At 40.3% G+C, this 13,754-nt stretch overlaps 1 protein-coding gene across 5 annotated transcripts in view; it reads left to right on the forward strand.

Annotated features, from left to right (window-relative positions):
* The window catches only part of LOC108671312, a 51,920-nt gene that overhangs the window by 8,120 nt on the left and 30,046 nt on the right, over positions 1 to 13,754 (forward strand). For 3 of the 5 annotated variants that reach the window (XM_018158851.2, XM_047882546.1, XM_047882547.1), the window contains exon 1: positions 11,098 to 13,155. The exons of the other annotated variants lie outside the window; for them this stretch is intronic. In XM_018158851.2, coding sequence (XP_018014340.1) covers positions 11,766 to 13,155 — 1,390 coding nt within the window. In that variant the 5' untranslated portion in view covers positions 11,098 to 11,765. Of the gene's footprint in view, positions 1 to 11,097; positions 13,156 to 13,754 lie in introns of those variants that run through there. 5 annotated transcript variants of the gene reach the window in all.

Below are 13,754 nucleotides of genomic sequence, written 5' to 3' on the forward strand. Positions count from 1 at the left end.
CAGTCAGGAGTCGTGAGTTGCGCGTTGAAACTTGGTTTTTGTTGCTTACCTAAAGGCGTAAGATCATTGAATATTCTAAAGCTGTTAGGAATTCATTTTTATCGGGGGAGAGGGATATGAAAAGAATCTGTACTTTCTTATCGCTTTAGTGAGATAATATTTCATCGGATTTACAAGGTTTTTAAATTGAAACTGCTAGATAAAGTGTAGAGAAAGCAGCTTATATTTACTGACCAGCGGTCTCCAAGTAAACTATCGAATCATCGGTCATCTACAATCGAAAAATTTGCTTGGTTTCGTAAAATGCGTTCCGGAAAATATGAATATTGAACACATCACTTCACCAAGTATATTCGAGGCGTAGTAACTATGATACCTAGTCGCCAAATTGCGTATATTGCTGGCGACTCAGGTGAAGCTTCGTTTAAAGCTCTGCCCTCGGAACCAATGGCTGCTCTTAAAGCTGACCCGTTCATGACGCCTCGGTGACCTGCATCTTCGTCTCTTTTTATGAGCACTTCCACGCTACGAAAAGTCATGCCGATATCCAGACTGATTACGTATAAAAGTTGTGTTATATGTCGTGCACTCCGGTACTCGTCATGTAAATTTACGTTACATTTACCTTGCTATCGATGCGTATGTACCGCAGATGATCTAGCTTTTCGGATAGTCCGGAAAGGCTGGGTTGAATTTTGCCTCTACACCGCAGGGCAAATGGTGATGCATGTCCATCGACCAGAACTCTTACGGTATACGAAATGATTGCTGCATGTGTAAGTTAATACACATGTTGATATGCCCTGCCTTTCTGGAGTTGTAAATTTTATTGAGAAAAACGATTTCTAGAGTGGAATGTTGACTTACTAGTCACATACATTGTAAGAAAAAACTTGTTTTAAATTGTATTGATTGAAATTCAGCTACCGTTACTGCAGCCGTGTTACATGTGCATTTAAAACATTGGCTAATTTTAATTTTTAATGGACGTTCTAATTGTTACGTATGTGTAATCAGTATTTTCAGTGACTTTGAAGCTAGCCTGTTTCTACCTTGAACTAATTTCCTCAAGTATCGCTGACTTTGTCGATTTGCATACACAATGACACGAAGTTGTGAGCATGGCAGGTTTATTGCACCGAACTCAATAGCGGGGAAATTCTGCTTTGTGCCGTGGCAATGCAATCACCGCGTATCTGTGATTGTAGTAGAATTTTTAATCCGTTCATGCAAAGTAAACATTACATTTATGTATTTTTTATTTGTGGAGGCTGGTATATTAAGAAAACTCATTCTCTGCGTCGTCGTTCTAGTTTACATTGAAGTACTAAAAAGGATTTGACGAAGAGCGTTTTGCGTTCTGTGTTATTAGGACGGATCTTCTAAAAAGAGGAGAATTAAGTCATGGAACGTTCTCATGCCAGGCACACTGTTATTCACTTCCGTGTATGATGAGGTGAAGGAATTACAAGCATGCTTGTTGTGCTTCCTTGTCACCGCATTCAGTTGACAAGCCGTCTCGCCTTGGCAGCTAACCAAGAGCGTTGCTTGTTGGTATAGACTTTCCCAATACCATCTTCTTACACAGCTTTTTTCTGCCTTCAAATGGTATACGTACATCATATTTAAGACGTGTTTTTTAGCGTCCAAGCATCGAAAAATTAGTCGTGTTTAGAAAATGTTAAATATGTTTAAAATCCAATCATTTATTCTTATTGGAATTTCATGTTATTTTCTTGGTAAAGTGTCTAAATTAGTCAATACTATCCATATTCTGTACCTGCTGACTGCAGGTAAATTCTGAAGAAGCATTTCCTATCTCCGCAACTTCGTGGCTCCTTCAAGCTTTGATCTAATTTTATGAAACCGATTTGCTTCAATGATTTAAGTTAATTGCGTGTTGACATGATGAGTTCAATTTTCTTGGGACTACATGCAAACTTGATTTTTCAAGTGACCAATTTGAAGATTGAAACTCCGTTTATGATTTCGTATCTTGATTATCACACGAGTTTTTATATAAGCCTTGAATAGAGTGCCGACATGCTCGCTGTTGCTTTTCAATCACTATATTTCGAGCGAATATATTAAGCATTGATTTGTTCACTGCCTATGTTTTGGACTCTCTGCATCGCCATTCCAGTGGCCCAGATTATATATTTCCTATTTCCAAGTTGACATAAATTCTTCATCAAGCTCAGGGATTCCCTCGCTCGCAATTTGCATATAAATGAACGATCGCATTTCTCGCGCAAATCTCCTTATTTAGGCCCGCCTTTGCGTCGCAAGGCGGCACAAGTGTGGCTCGTCTGCTTGCGGTGGCAAGATTTTGGACGTCGTAAAGCGCTCTCACTTTTTTCATGCCTGCTTGAAATATTGCCAGCCTTTTGTCGTCGCTGTGACTTGATTAAAAATTGAGTGTACGTTTTTTTTTATTCCGGGTGCTAGTTTGTTATTTTCCTCTCTGAATGAACGGGTGTAGCGAATGAATGCTCGATATAAGCATCAGAATCATATATAATGAATGTTCGATATAATTATAAAGTAGAAATAATCATCGCGCTAGCATTTTATGAGCAAGTTGTCGTCCTTTTTATGGTGGTTCTGTTCAATTCCAGTGTTTACATCTTCTCCCCAAACATTAAAAAAGTTTCCTTCTACAGTTTGTGAAGAAACACGTTTGTTTCATCGTGAAACATCTCTCTCGACCATGCATTCTATAGAAGCTTGCTTCTGTAATAACTTTATTCTTTCTAAGAGGCACTTCTCTCTGACTCGCTAACTATGATTGTTTTTTCGACAGCTGCCAAGTGTTTGCTATTACATTTTATTACAGGAATTCTACCATTAACCTGCAGTGGGGATTAATTAGCGTATCTATACCTATAATCAGTTTGAATGCCACTGGTGTGACGATTTGATTGTTTTCTGGGTGCAGTTTTATTATGTTACAATATACGCCTGAATATGTTATGGATTTATTCTCAATGACACTAAATTTAGGAGTATTTAGTTTGTTTCTTATGCTATTAAATCAGTGACATGATGATCGTTTTACGTAATTTCCGTACCTCAATTCTCTATATTCTGAAGATAATATTTACTGGGAGAGTTCTAATCCTCTTGAATCAAAACAAGAGAGCTCAGTCGCCACTTAGAAATCAAGGTATATATGCATCAATATAGGTATATGTATTCATAATATCGTTCTGAATTCTCGCATATTGGAAATAAAGCTGAATGGCATGAAACCTCACTTCTGAGGGATTGCCTTCCCTGGACCGGCAGCTGTAGGTTATTACTTTATCATTATTAACTCGTTCTTACTTACGTTCACCGCCAGTGCGTATGCAGTGGATGGGCGTTCGCTTGTGTGCGTAAGTTATGACCACAGAAACCGCGCCGCCTGTGGAACGCCGTTAAAGCTGAACGCTCACTCTCTTCATCGCTCGCGCTGCTTCTGCAGCCCTGTCTGCTGCCGTCACTTGCTCCCTGTCTGCTGCCGTCACTAGTTCTCTGTCTGCTGCTCCTTCAGCCCTGTCTGCTGCTCCTTCAGCCCTGTCTGCTGCTTCTTCAGCCCTGTCTGCTGCTCCTTCAGCCCTGTCTGCTGCTCCTTCAGCCCTGTCTGCTGCTCCTTCATTGCTGACTGCTGCCATCACCAGCTCCCTGTCTGTCGTCACTGCCAAATTCGGGCCGAAGTCGCTACTGCCTGGGCTTAATTGTCTCAAGGTGTAGCTCTGCTACTTCTACTTCTGGTCAAAATCACTGTTGCTGCTGTTTTTTCACTGATGCTGGTGTCATTACTCGATCATTGTTCCCATTCCGGTAGTATTTAATGCTTCTACTGCAGTCTATTTTTTGACGCGTTAACTACTGCCATTGCTGCTAAACCAGTTGACCTTTGCACTTAGGTCAGGGGGTACGAAGATCTCTCCTGAGCGGGCGTTCAGACTGCAGATTGGACATCTTGATTTAAGTTTTTTGTATCGTTCAAGCAAATCGTTGGATAGTTGATAATTCATGTTTTTTAACATTGTCACGAGATGATATTATTGGACATCTTGGTTCTGATAGACACAGTTCTATTCAAAATTGAAGTTTATCGCAAAAGGACCTTTCGTAAAATTTATTGAATACTTACGTTTTTTTTCATCCTTCAACCAACTCGTTTGTTAGTTGATTACTAATGTTTTTTATACCATTGTCACGACGTGATCTTATCCACAATTTTAGTTTCCGATGTAATCTCTAACATTTCATATGTTTATTTGCTATCGAAAGCATGTTCCTAATTTCTCGTTATGGTGAACTTCTTGTCTCGTGGTTCAAAGAGACATCGTGCGGTAAACGAACCCGTTCACCAAGCAGAAGCTGCTTACAAGATTCGTCTCATCACTTGGCTGTTCACGTTGGTTCAATGAACCTACTTAGCATTTAAACTAAAAATACACATTGAGGGTGAAAGTTTGCTCGTCGCGTCGAAATGGGTCTCTGTTGATCTTTGAACTGCATTGCCCGAATCGACGCTTCATTTGACATTCGCATGCAGTAAAGAATGGAGAAGAGAGAGGAAAACTTCTATACTATTTGTTCCTGTACGCGAGTATAATTGATATTCAGAAGTTGCCGTACGACTTTATCACTGAACTAGAGCACCTTGAATTGAAACGAGTTACGAAAATTTGTAGAGCTTCTTGTACAATACCGTAAAAAATCAAAATTTTATTGTGATATATTAAATCCATTCATTGCTTCAGCTAGCAGCTGCGTCTTCATGCGGTCACATTCATGTTTATCTTCGTTCACGCTATTATTGTGTATGGGCTTCTGGTAGAGGGTCTGGAACGACCAGCACTTTTCTCTCTGCAAATGTCGACTTCATTTAGATGGTCGCCCCTCAGTTCTGCGGCACTCAACTTGAGTGATGACGCAGCATGTGACCTTTAAGGCTTTAGGTTCAGGTTCTTCATGAAGATCTCAGCCTCATTACTGATGGAAACTTCTAATGAGATATCCAAACTTGGGAACATTTTGGACTGCCTGTATAGCGAACTTCCTCAACTTGCATGCTGATGTCTTTCTCTTTTTCTGTGTAATTCTGTAGATGAGGCTGTTGAGTTTACATTAGAACAGATGTAGTACTTATAATTGACGGCAAGCTTTGTAGTTAATATCCAATCTATTCTTCATTAGTGCTTTCAAACTTCCTATTACGCAGCTAATTGGTATTATGCATTCATATAGTGTGAAAATATTGTCTCCCCGAAGTATTACTCCAGGGTTAGCTGGAGGGCTAATTCAATTATCAGGAAAGGAAATTTCCGTTTTCGTGTTCAATAAAACAAAAATTGTTTTATTACACTGTCCTGTCAGAAAACAGAAAGAAACATGCATAAACTTTCATCAAAATCAAATTCATTGACAACTTAAAGTTCTATGTAGTAAAGGTTTGTCGAAAACGCTGCTGATGTATACTGCCGCCCGTAGCTCATCTCCGTAAACAACTATTTATTAAAAAACAATGAGAGTGCAAGATACTCACTTTCTTATCGCAGCTGTCAAAGATATTCTGTTAGGTGTGTGCAATTGCAGTCATCTGAATATTTTAAATGTTCAGCCATGGTTGTTTCGGGAACTATCAACTATCACTGTTGTATGTTACAATAACGAGACCTCTAGTTAGCGATGTTTGGCGGTATAATTGCATGCATTAAGGAAAAATATTGGCAGCGTTGTTTTGCAAATTTGAATTTGCAAAAGAATTGTAGCAATGCTAATGACCTGGCCTTTCTTGGTAATGATATCGAGGTTCTAGATCTCTAAATGCAATGGTAAGAAAAGCTTATAAAGGTTTGATGTGTGGAGTCGACAAAAGTATTATTAAAGCGACAATTGACGCTTGTGTTACGACGCTTGTGGCAGCTTGAAAGTTTATTACGCAGTTTGAATTATCTCTCAAAGTAGGAGATAAAGAGATGCACGAAATTCAATATTTTAACATTCCATAAACAATATATGTCTACAAATACGCCATGAAAATGTTAAACTTAATCGCAGAACCAGGCATTTTTGCCCTCAATGGTTGTTTGTATGCAGGTATATTATCGAGACGCTGTCTCTATATGCTGCTCACGAGGCGCAGTGATGTTTCTACGATGTTGTTTTGATTTATTGCATACAATTCTGCATTTAATAAAATTTGAAAAATTCGTAAAATTTAATTCATGATTCGGAAAAAACTCGCGCTTGACTCTTAAGATGGTGCTAAAGACTTTTCAAGCGAAGTCATGATCTCATTCTGAGATAACTCTAAAGTCTAAATCTTATTTGGATTACATAACATATATAAACACTATGTACATGCATGTATAGGTGTGTATAATACATATATCCGCAAACCCTTCTTCGCAAAGGTCACAAGCAGAATGAAACGTTTATGCAGAACTTGTGTATGTTATTAAGTAATTTGCTTCACTTACTTTCCTCGATAAATGATCATGCCAACAGGTTCAACTTGAGCTTGAAAATGAGACGACTACTCGCTGATTATATGGGAGCTAAATTTATTCATTGTCCCTCGCAGAAGAATGTGGGCCAAAATAGTCTCCCCTCATTTGTTCATTATTTGTTATTTTTCATATGCATTATTGCTTCGATCAGGCACCGCTTGAGGTCGGTAGACCACGGTGAAGTCATCGATTATTTTTTCACGGAATTTATTTTTCATAAAATTATTTGTATTCACATTTGATTTCGTATTTATTCGCCTCTTTCAAGATTTTTTTTTGTATTATTTTGCATTGATCCTCGTATAATATTTTATTTGCAAGCTCATCTGTATTTGACAACCGAATTTGCGATGCAACTTCGTATTTTTAGCGCATTTTCTCATTTATGGAAAAAATGCCCTGTTGTGCTCGTCATGTCCGGCCGTCTGTCCGTGACCTCAAGTTTTCGTCGACGAGAAAATGCGCTCTCTGTGACTCACAGCAGTGAGTACCGAGTTATATTTTCTTAATTGTTCACTTTTCAAATCAGTAAATTCATAGGTAGCATCTATTTTGTTGATATTGATTATAAGTTTATTTTTGGTTGAATGTTCACTGCTACGAATTGGTGCAGCCCTCGCTGTTGGAAGCCTGCCAGAAGCAGGCGCGGTGCTGCCAGACCGTCGAGCAGCTCTCGAGTCTTCTCAGAATTATGCTTCTACAGCCCTTAATTGGCTCGTTCACATTATTGATCATGATCATATTCCTACATGAATAGCGACACGAAAACTCATAGTTACATAGTTACACTTTATTTTTATATAAACCTTAATAGAACACCTTAATTTTTTTAAAAAATAAAATGCTGGAATTTGCTTCCTAGTTTCAGGAAACTCCCTTCTTACACACTTCCTTTGAGTGTTGCATACATAATTTTACACCTTCATTATACGAAATTTGGGCGGTTAACGTGATGAAATTAAATGTTTACCGTGTTTATACTTCACCATTTTCTACCTCAACAACTTTTCTGAAAAATGTTTGAGATTTGTGCATTTTCTGTAGAAAAGGCACATGATTGAAAATGTCTCCCTAGCCATTTCTTTACGAAATAATTCATTTTTATGTTGAATTTTTTGCGCTCTGACATAACTAAGCCGCGATAACGATTTGCTTTGGCTAGCCTTTGCGTTCCGTCTTTATCCGCAGCAACATTAGTTTGGCGATTAGATAGCGCTTGCATTTAGTGTAGCTTCAGTACAACTTCCTCGTGAACTAATCATCATTAGTCACGCCATTGTCTCCAGCCTGATATTAGGTCTATTTTTTGCATTCCTGTGTTTGCATTCCGCGGCCGCGGTATTATCTGGATTGATTTGCAATTATGCTTGTTGCCAGAGTCCGATAATATATCAGCAATAGACAGAGGTTATTTACCTTGAAAATATTTTCTAACCTTGAAGGTCTAGCCGTGAAATAAACCAAAGCTAGACATAATCGGAAACAGCTGCGTCGTCCTCGATATTGCTAACATCAGTCCCGATTTTGCTAATATTTTACAATGACTCCGCGTTATCGAGTTCCGTTCCGTTCAATTTCCGTGGTTCTACTGTAGTATTAAACGGTGCAAAAAAAAGTTAACAGTCGACTAGCATTGTCCCTCTGTTTGCGATATTGCCTTTCCAGTCTTTGGCTAGTAATTGACCTTTACAGTCAATACCCATATTAAAGAAGCACTTAAATTGGAACCTGATATACACACTGTTAGACGATCCATTTGCATTATTTTTCCAGCATGCATGTTATTTTTGTTACTTTAATTTCAAAGGCACGTGTGATGCCGGATCACTCCATGTGCGGCAAGTTCCACGTCGTAGTGTCGACCGCAATCATGTCTCGGGTTGTGAGAGTGAGCGTTAGGTTCCCTTACTCCTTAATATAATTTACCGCTGCTGGTGGCTTCCAGTAAGTAGGCAATATCTTACAGACCACTTGGCGCCGTAATCTCTCCGCTGCAAGTCGCATTACACGCTCTGCGCTCAACCGAAATTTCTACTTAGTGGAGTTGAAAGATGTTTGTTCTTAGAGTCAGCCGGTTCTCGGGGGCCAGATAATAGCCTGCTGAATTTTCAAGAAAATTAGATGAGAGCTATGCTGTCGAGGAAAAATATTCTACATAGATTCCGTGTTTCATCGGAGCTTGAATGCAGCGTTTATAGGAAGTACGTGGTTTATTAAAGCCTCAATTTCGCAGTGCGTGACATTCCATGTTTTTTTAGAGCTTGAGGGTAACGCTTGCAGAGATTTAATGTTTTTTTTCATATTTGAGTGCCTCATTCGCTGGGGTTCCATGTTTTCACAGTGCTTGAAGTTAGCGTTTGCCGAGATTCCATTTTCGTGGAGCGCTCAGCCTCAGCGACCACAACCTACGCCATCCAGTTCCTCTCAAATTCCATTTTTCGCTCCGCCCTTCTTACTATCTCGTAATTTCCGTTTCAAAATTGATTTATCCATACCCGGTTGCAGTTAAGTGACCTAATACTCAGAACATTTCTCTTTTAATTTCGAATCATCTACATATGTCTCATCATTATCGACTGAGTGTTCAGTTCCGGAAAATTGCGTCGTATTGAGATGGGGGACATTTTCCATTTTTCCTCCGCACTGGGGCTGCTCGGCGTCTGCGCAGCGCCGTTCAACGCGCGCTGGCGCTCAGTCGCTGCCAGTCTAGAGACGACCGCTTCGGGATGAGGGTGTGTGCTATAGCTCTTCTTGTGGCCAACACCCTGTTGAAGGGCCTTTTGCCATATTCTAATCCTATGGCTGGGCCATTTTAAGAATGAAATTGTTTGTGTGGTGATGACGAAGTATTGAACAGAGTGTGGTGAGGCCGATGTGTTCTAGGAGCGTCACTGTGCAGGATTAACTCGATGAGACAGACGCATGGCTGACTCAATGCGCGAACTCGCATTACTCTCCGGCCTTGCGTCTCAGAGGACACACTTGACATTTATTACGTGAAAATGAATTATTCTAAGACCTAAGTCAATCAAAGAAAACTGCTAAGTTATAAAAAGGAAATTGGTGTTTTTAAACTCGCCGTTATTGAAAAATTCATAAGGCGACTCAAACAATAGCCTGAATAGGATTATTTACATGTATAGGGTACGGTAGCTCAAATACTGTGCTGCTGATATTTAGAATAGGACCTTCGAATATTTTGCATTTATTCGTCGAGCTTAGTTATCTGCGAAAAATCAGAATTTTTGGCAATCGAGATGATTTAATGTTTTTGAATTGTTATTTTTGCATTTTTTTCCCGTGGTTGCGGTTGAGCTTGTGTTGTTAAACACGATATTTTTTAGCAACATAAAATGTCGTGTTTCTTGTCTATATACAGCCATTACCTCAAAATTAAAATACTGTACACTTAGCGCAACGTTCAAAATCAGTTATCTTCATGTGTTCTTTCCTGGAGATGTTGCAAACTTAGCTTATCTGGATTAATGTTAGTTTTTATATGCAGTTTTAGCCCCCAGACGATGATGTCACGGATCAGAGACGGTTGATGGCTTTAACAGATCAACTAAATCTCATGTCCGGTCACTGCCTTGCCCTGCACAAACTCTCGTCTACGCAAAGCGCAATGTCTTGGAACTATTTTCTCCGGAATATGCATCCAAATAACAATTGTTTCTTGGCTCAAAAAAAATTTAAATCGGTTCACCCTGCAGCACTTGCCGTTATTTGAAAAAACCGTTAGTATTAAAGTAAATTATGTTATAAGACGTGTTGTGCCCGCTATCTTCTGGACATAGTAGAGCCAGTCTCAGAGCGCCATACTGCGCAGAAGGGAATGTTTGGGGAGGCTTTATCAAAGCTGCCTGTTTGTTGAGCTTATCAGTGGCTCCTGCTCTGCCACTGAGAGTGTAGACCTTGTCTCTGAGCCTCAGTGCCACTGAACTTCTGTCCTTCACTGCTCTGTCACTGAGAGTGTGTATCTTGCCTCTGAGCCTCAGTGCCACTGAACTTCTGTCCTTCACTGCTCTGCCACTGAGAGTGTGTATCTTTCCTCTGAGCCGCAGTGCCACTGAACTTCTGTCCTTCACTGCTCTGCCACTGATAGTGTGGATCTTTTCCTCTGAGCCGTAGTGCCACTGAACTTCTGTCCTTCACTGGCTCAGCTGCCACGTTGCTATGCCACTGAGAAATGTTTAGGTTCCTACTCCCTCAAACTGAACTGGTCGTAACGAGGATCAAAATCGAAGCTCATTTAACTGAACTGCAATGTTTTGAGATTGAGAAACGTAGGGTACCATTGAATCCTCGCAATTGATTTTTCGGTTTCTTGACCAATAATGAATTTACCAATAAGACTTTCACCAATAATGAATTCACCAATAAGACTTTCACCAATAATGAATTAATTTCAAAAATTTAAAAGGAAAGAAAAGATCAAGCAAATTAACCATAATTTCTTTGATGTACTTTCTTTACTTTTAAATCCTTGATTAATTTTTTATTTGAGCCAACTAGTGAATGAATTGCTTATATACAAATTCTACGATATGATTTATTAGTAATTTTCTCATGTGTTTCCTCCACAGAAAGACTCTGACGGTCAGTATTCCTATTATACAGTATCCTACGCCTCGTGCCAAATCCCGCGACTCAGGTGTTATTTGCTAGCACAACCCCGCTGTGAACACGATAAACTTCCTGATTTATCGCTAGTTTGGCATCACGTACATGTTCCTTAGATTGGGTTTCTAAACTTACAGTTCTCAAAGCCTTTGGTGTTTGTCTCGTAACTTCGGCTTTGTCGAGCGATCGTTTCGGCCTTATAAGGAGAGTAACTTTGTCGAGTTCCATGTTAAACAATTCTGATTCAAGTATTTGGTGGTTTAAGCTTTTACTGCAGCGTGATAATATCGTCACTTTGAGCCTTAAGTCATAGTAGAGCGTATTCGAAACATTGTTAACAAAAATGTTTATATTTTGGTGTTAATCGAACTCTGTTTGCTGTTGTCTAAAATTGTTATATACTATTGTAAAAGGAAAAAAGTCTGCTGTGAAGTGTTTCTCCTTTGCTTTTGAGAGAAACAATCGTTCTCTAGGCATTTTCTAATTCATGAATTTGAATGATGGCACGATGTGCATTTGGTTCAGCTGATTATTTGCTATTCATCCTCGTGAATCCGCAAATGAAGCGGAAATCATCTCTGTTTTAAAGAATCGACAACAAAATAACTGCGTGATTTTAAGAAGCCCAACACAATGCCTCAAGCACAAGAAGTTTCCATTCAAGCTCCCCTGCGAGCTCCTCATCGCCTCAACAACAATAACGACGGGGAACTGCTTCTCCTAACTAAGGACAAGCCGCTTGGTGGATGGGACGATGCTCCTGGCAGTCCCCACCGTGTGCCGTTGATCTCGAATAACAACGGCAGCCCAAGACTTACAAACAGGATTGCAAATATATACGGGCTTGGCAAACAGCAGCCTCAAGTTATCGCCTCGCCCCACGGCAGCCCACGTCACAGAGCTTTGGCCAGGCTCACGAAGCCAGCACAAGAAATAGTGCGCAAAGTCATCAATCTTCCTCCAAAAACTGAGCCCCTGGAACCTGCGAGTCCAAAGCTCAGCCGTAAGATCAGCCGCGAAGACGCCAAAGAAATTGAGGAGATTTTGTCTATTCCGAGAATCGGTTTAAGCAGCCCTAAACATAATTTTTATTTGAATCAGTCTGGCAATCCATCTCCAGGGTATCATAACCCTTACCAGCAAACGCAAGCCGGTGTTATAAAGAGTCCTTTCACCCCCACCAGAGAAACGAAGTTTCGATACGAACACCTTAGTCCCAAGCCAGTCGTTGATAATAACCATGTCAATTCAAGGCTTCCGGTTAGTCCTCGTCGCTTTTTCTCTTCTCGCGAAAGTCTCTTGGAAAACGATACAAGCGAGGGTCTAAATTGTGTCAATGAAAATGAACGGTGTGACAGCCGAAATGATTCTCGGCTGAAATCAAGACTCCCTGTTAAATTATTGCATTTAAAAGAACTTAAATACATGCGTCCAAGCTCCCCGGGTATAACCGACTGTGAAGATGACATCAGCAATAACAAAGAGTCACTGCGTCCCTCCGCGAATATGAGAAGTGATCGCGTGACGAATTGCAACACTAACATTTTAATCAATGATATAGCTTGTAGTGTTCAGTCATCAGCGTCTAGCAGTAACGTTAAGGAGCCCGCTGATGTTGACTCAAACCATTCCCAATTGACAGACGATCCTAAACAACGGAGCGGTTGCCAATATTCCCGTGATTGGAACTCTGCTGAGTTCTCGATGACCAATGACAACTCGACGTCTTGGAACTCCGCCGGCAGTGAATCTGATCAAAAAATGAGTGTCGAAGAAAAGGTTTCCATCAAGAAAAGTTCTGAAGACTCGATGAGACCGAGAACCAACAGCTTTGGTTCTTGGTCGCATTCAAACGCATCGGCTGACAAGTCCAGCGCGGCGAGTCTTGGAAACTCGACGGCCGGGGTAGAGATGATACCGAGCGACACTGACTCGGGGTTGGCAGAATCCTTGTCTTCTAAGATGGTGCTGATCAAGTGCAAAGGCGGCACTTATCTCTCGCGGATCTTCCTCAATAATGGAGGTAGGTGTTCGGGATCTTCATTTGTCATAAGAACAGCTGTCGACTTTGTTTGAATGTAAGCAGAATTCCTAATTTCTTAGTGTTAGTCAAATTTACTGCGATAGAGTTTGCATTTTATCCAGGCTTCTTAATATTCTGTAAACAATATATTAGAAATATTATCTATGATAACGACGAAGTATGCAACCTCCGCGGTCTTCGATGTTGCTTTCTTTCTTATCGAGCACTCGACGCGCAGAATTATCTTCTGTTCTGGGTGATGTAAATTATACTGGCATCTTAATTTAAGCCTAGAAACTTGCCTTACAAGCGTGCTGGTTGCCAAGGTTGGCTTTGTGATCAAAATTAGAAGGATTGATATGACAGACCATCTTGAGTGTCTTGCCTTATTTGATCGTGGCGTTGTGTTGTCAGGGTGGGACAAGCTTTAGAACACGTCCGTTTAAGGTGAGCCCATGATCCACTTACACACCTTAACTTAACCTAACCTAACCTAATTGCAGCTGTAATGTACGAAACTACGAACCTTGTGTGGGCGTCGCTTGTCATGCCGTCTGTTGCGTGTCAAGTGTCAACCTATAGCATACAAGCTCGTATGC

The sequence above is a fragment of the Hyalella azteca genome, unplaced genomic scaffold (genome assembly GCF_000764305.2).
Source record: "Hyalella azteca isolate HAZT.00-mixed unplaced genomic scaffold, Hazt_2.0.2 contig10672, whole genome shotgun sequence".
NCBI lineage: Eukaryota > Metazoa > Arthropoda > Malacostraca > Amphipoda > Hyalellidae > Hyalella > Hyalella azteca.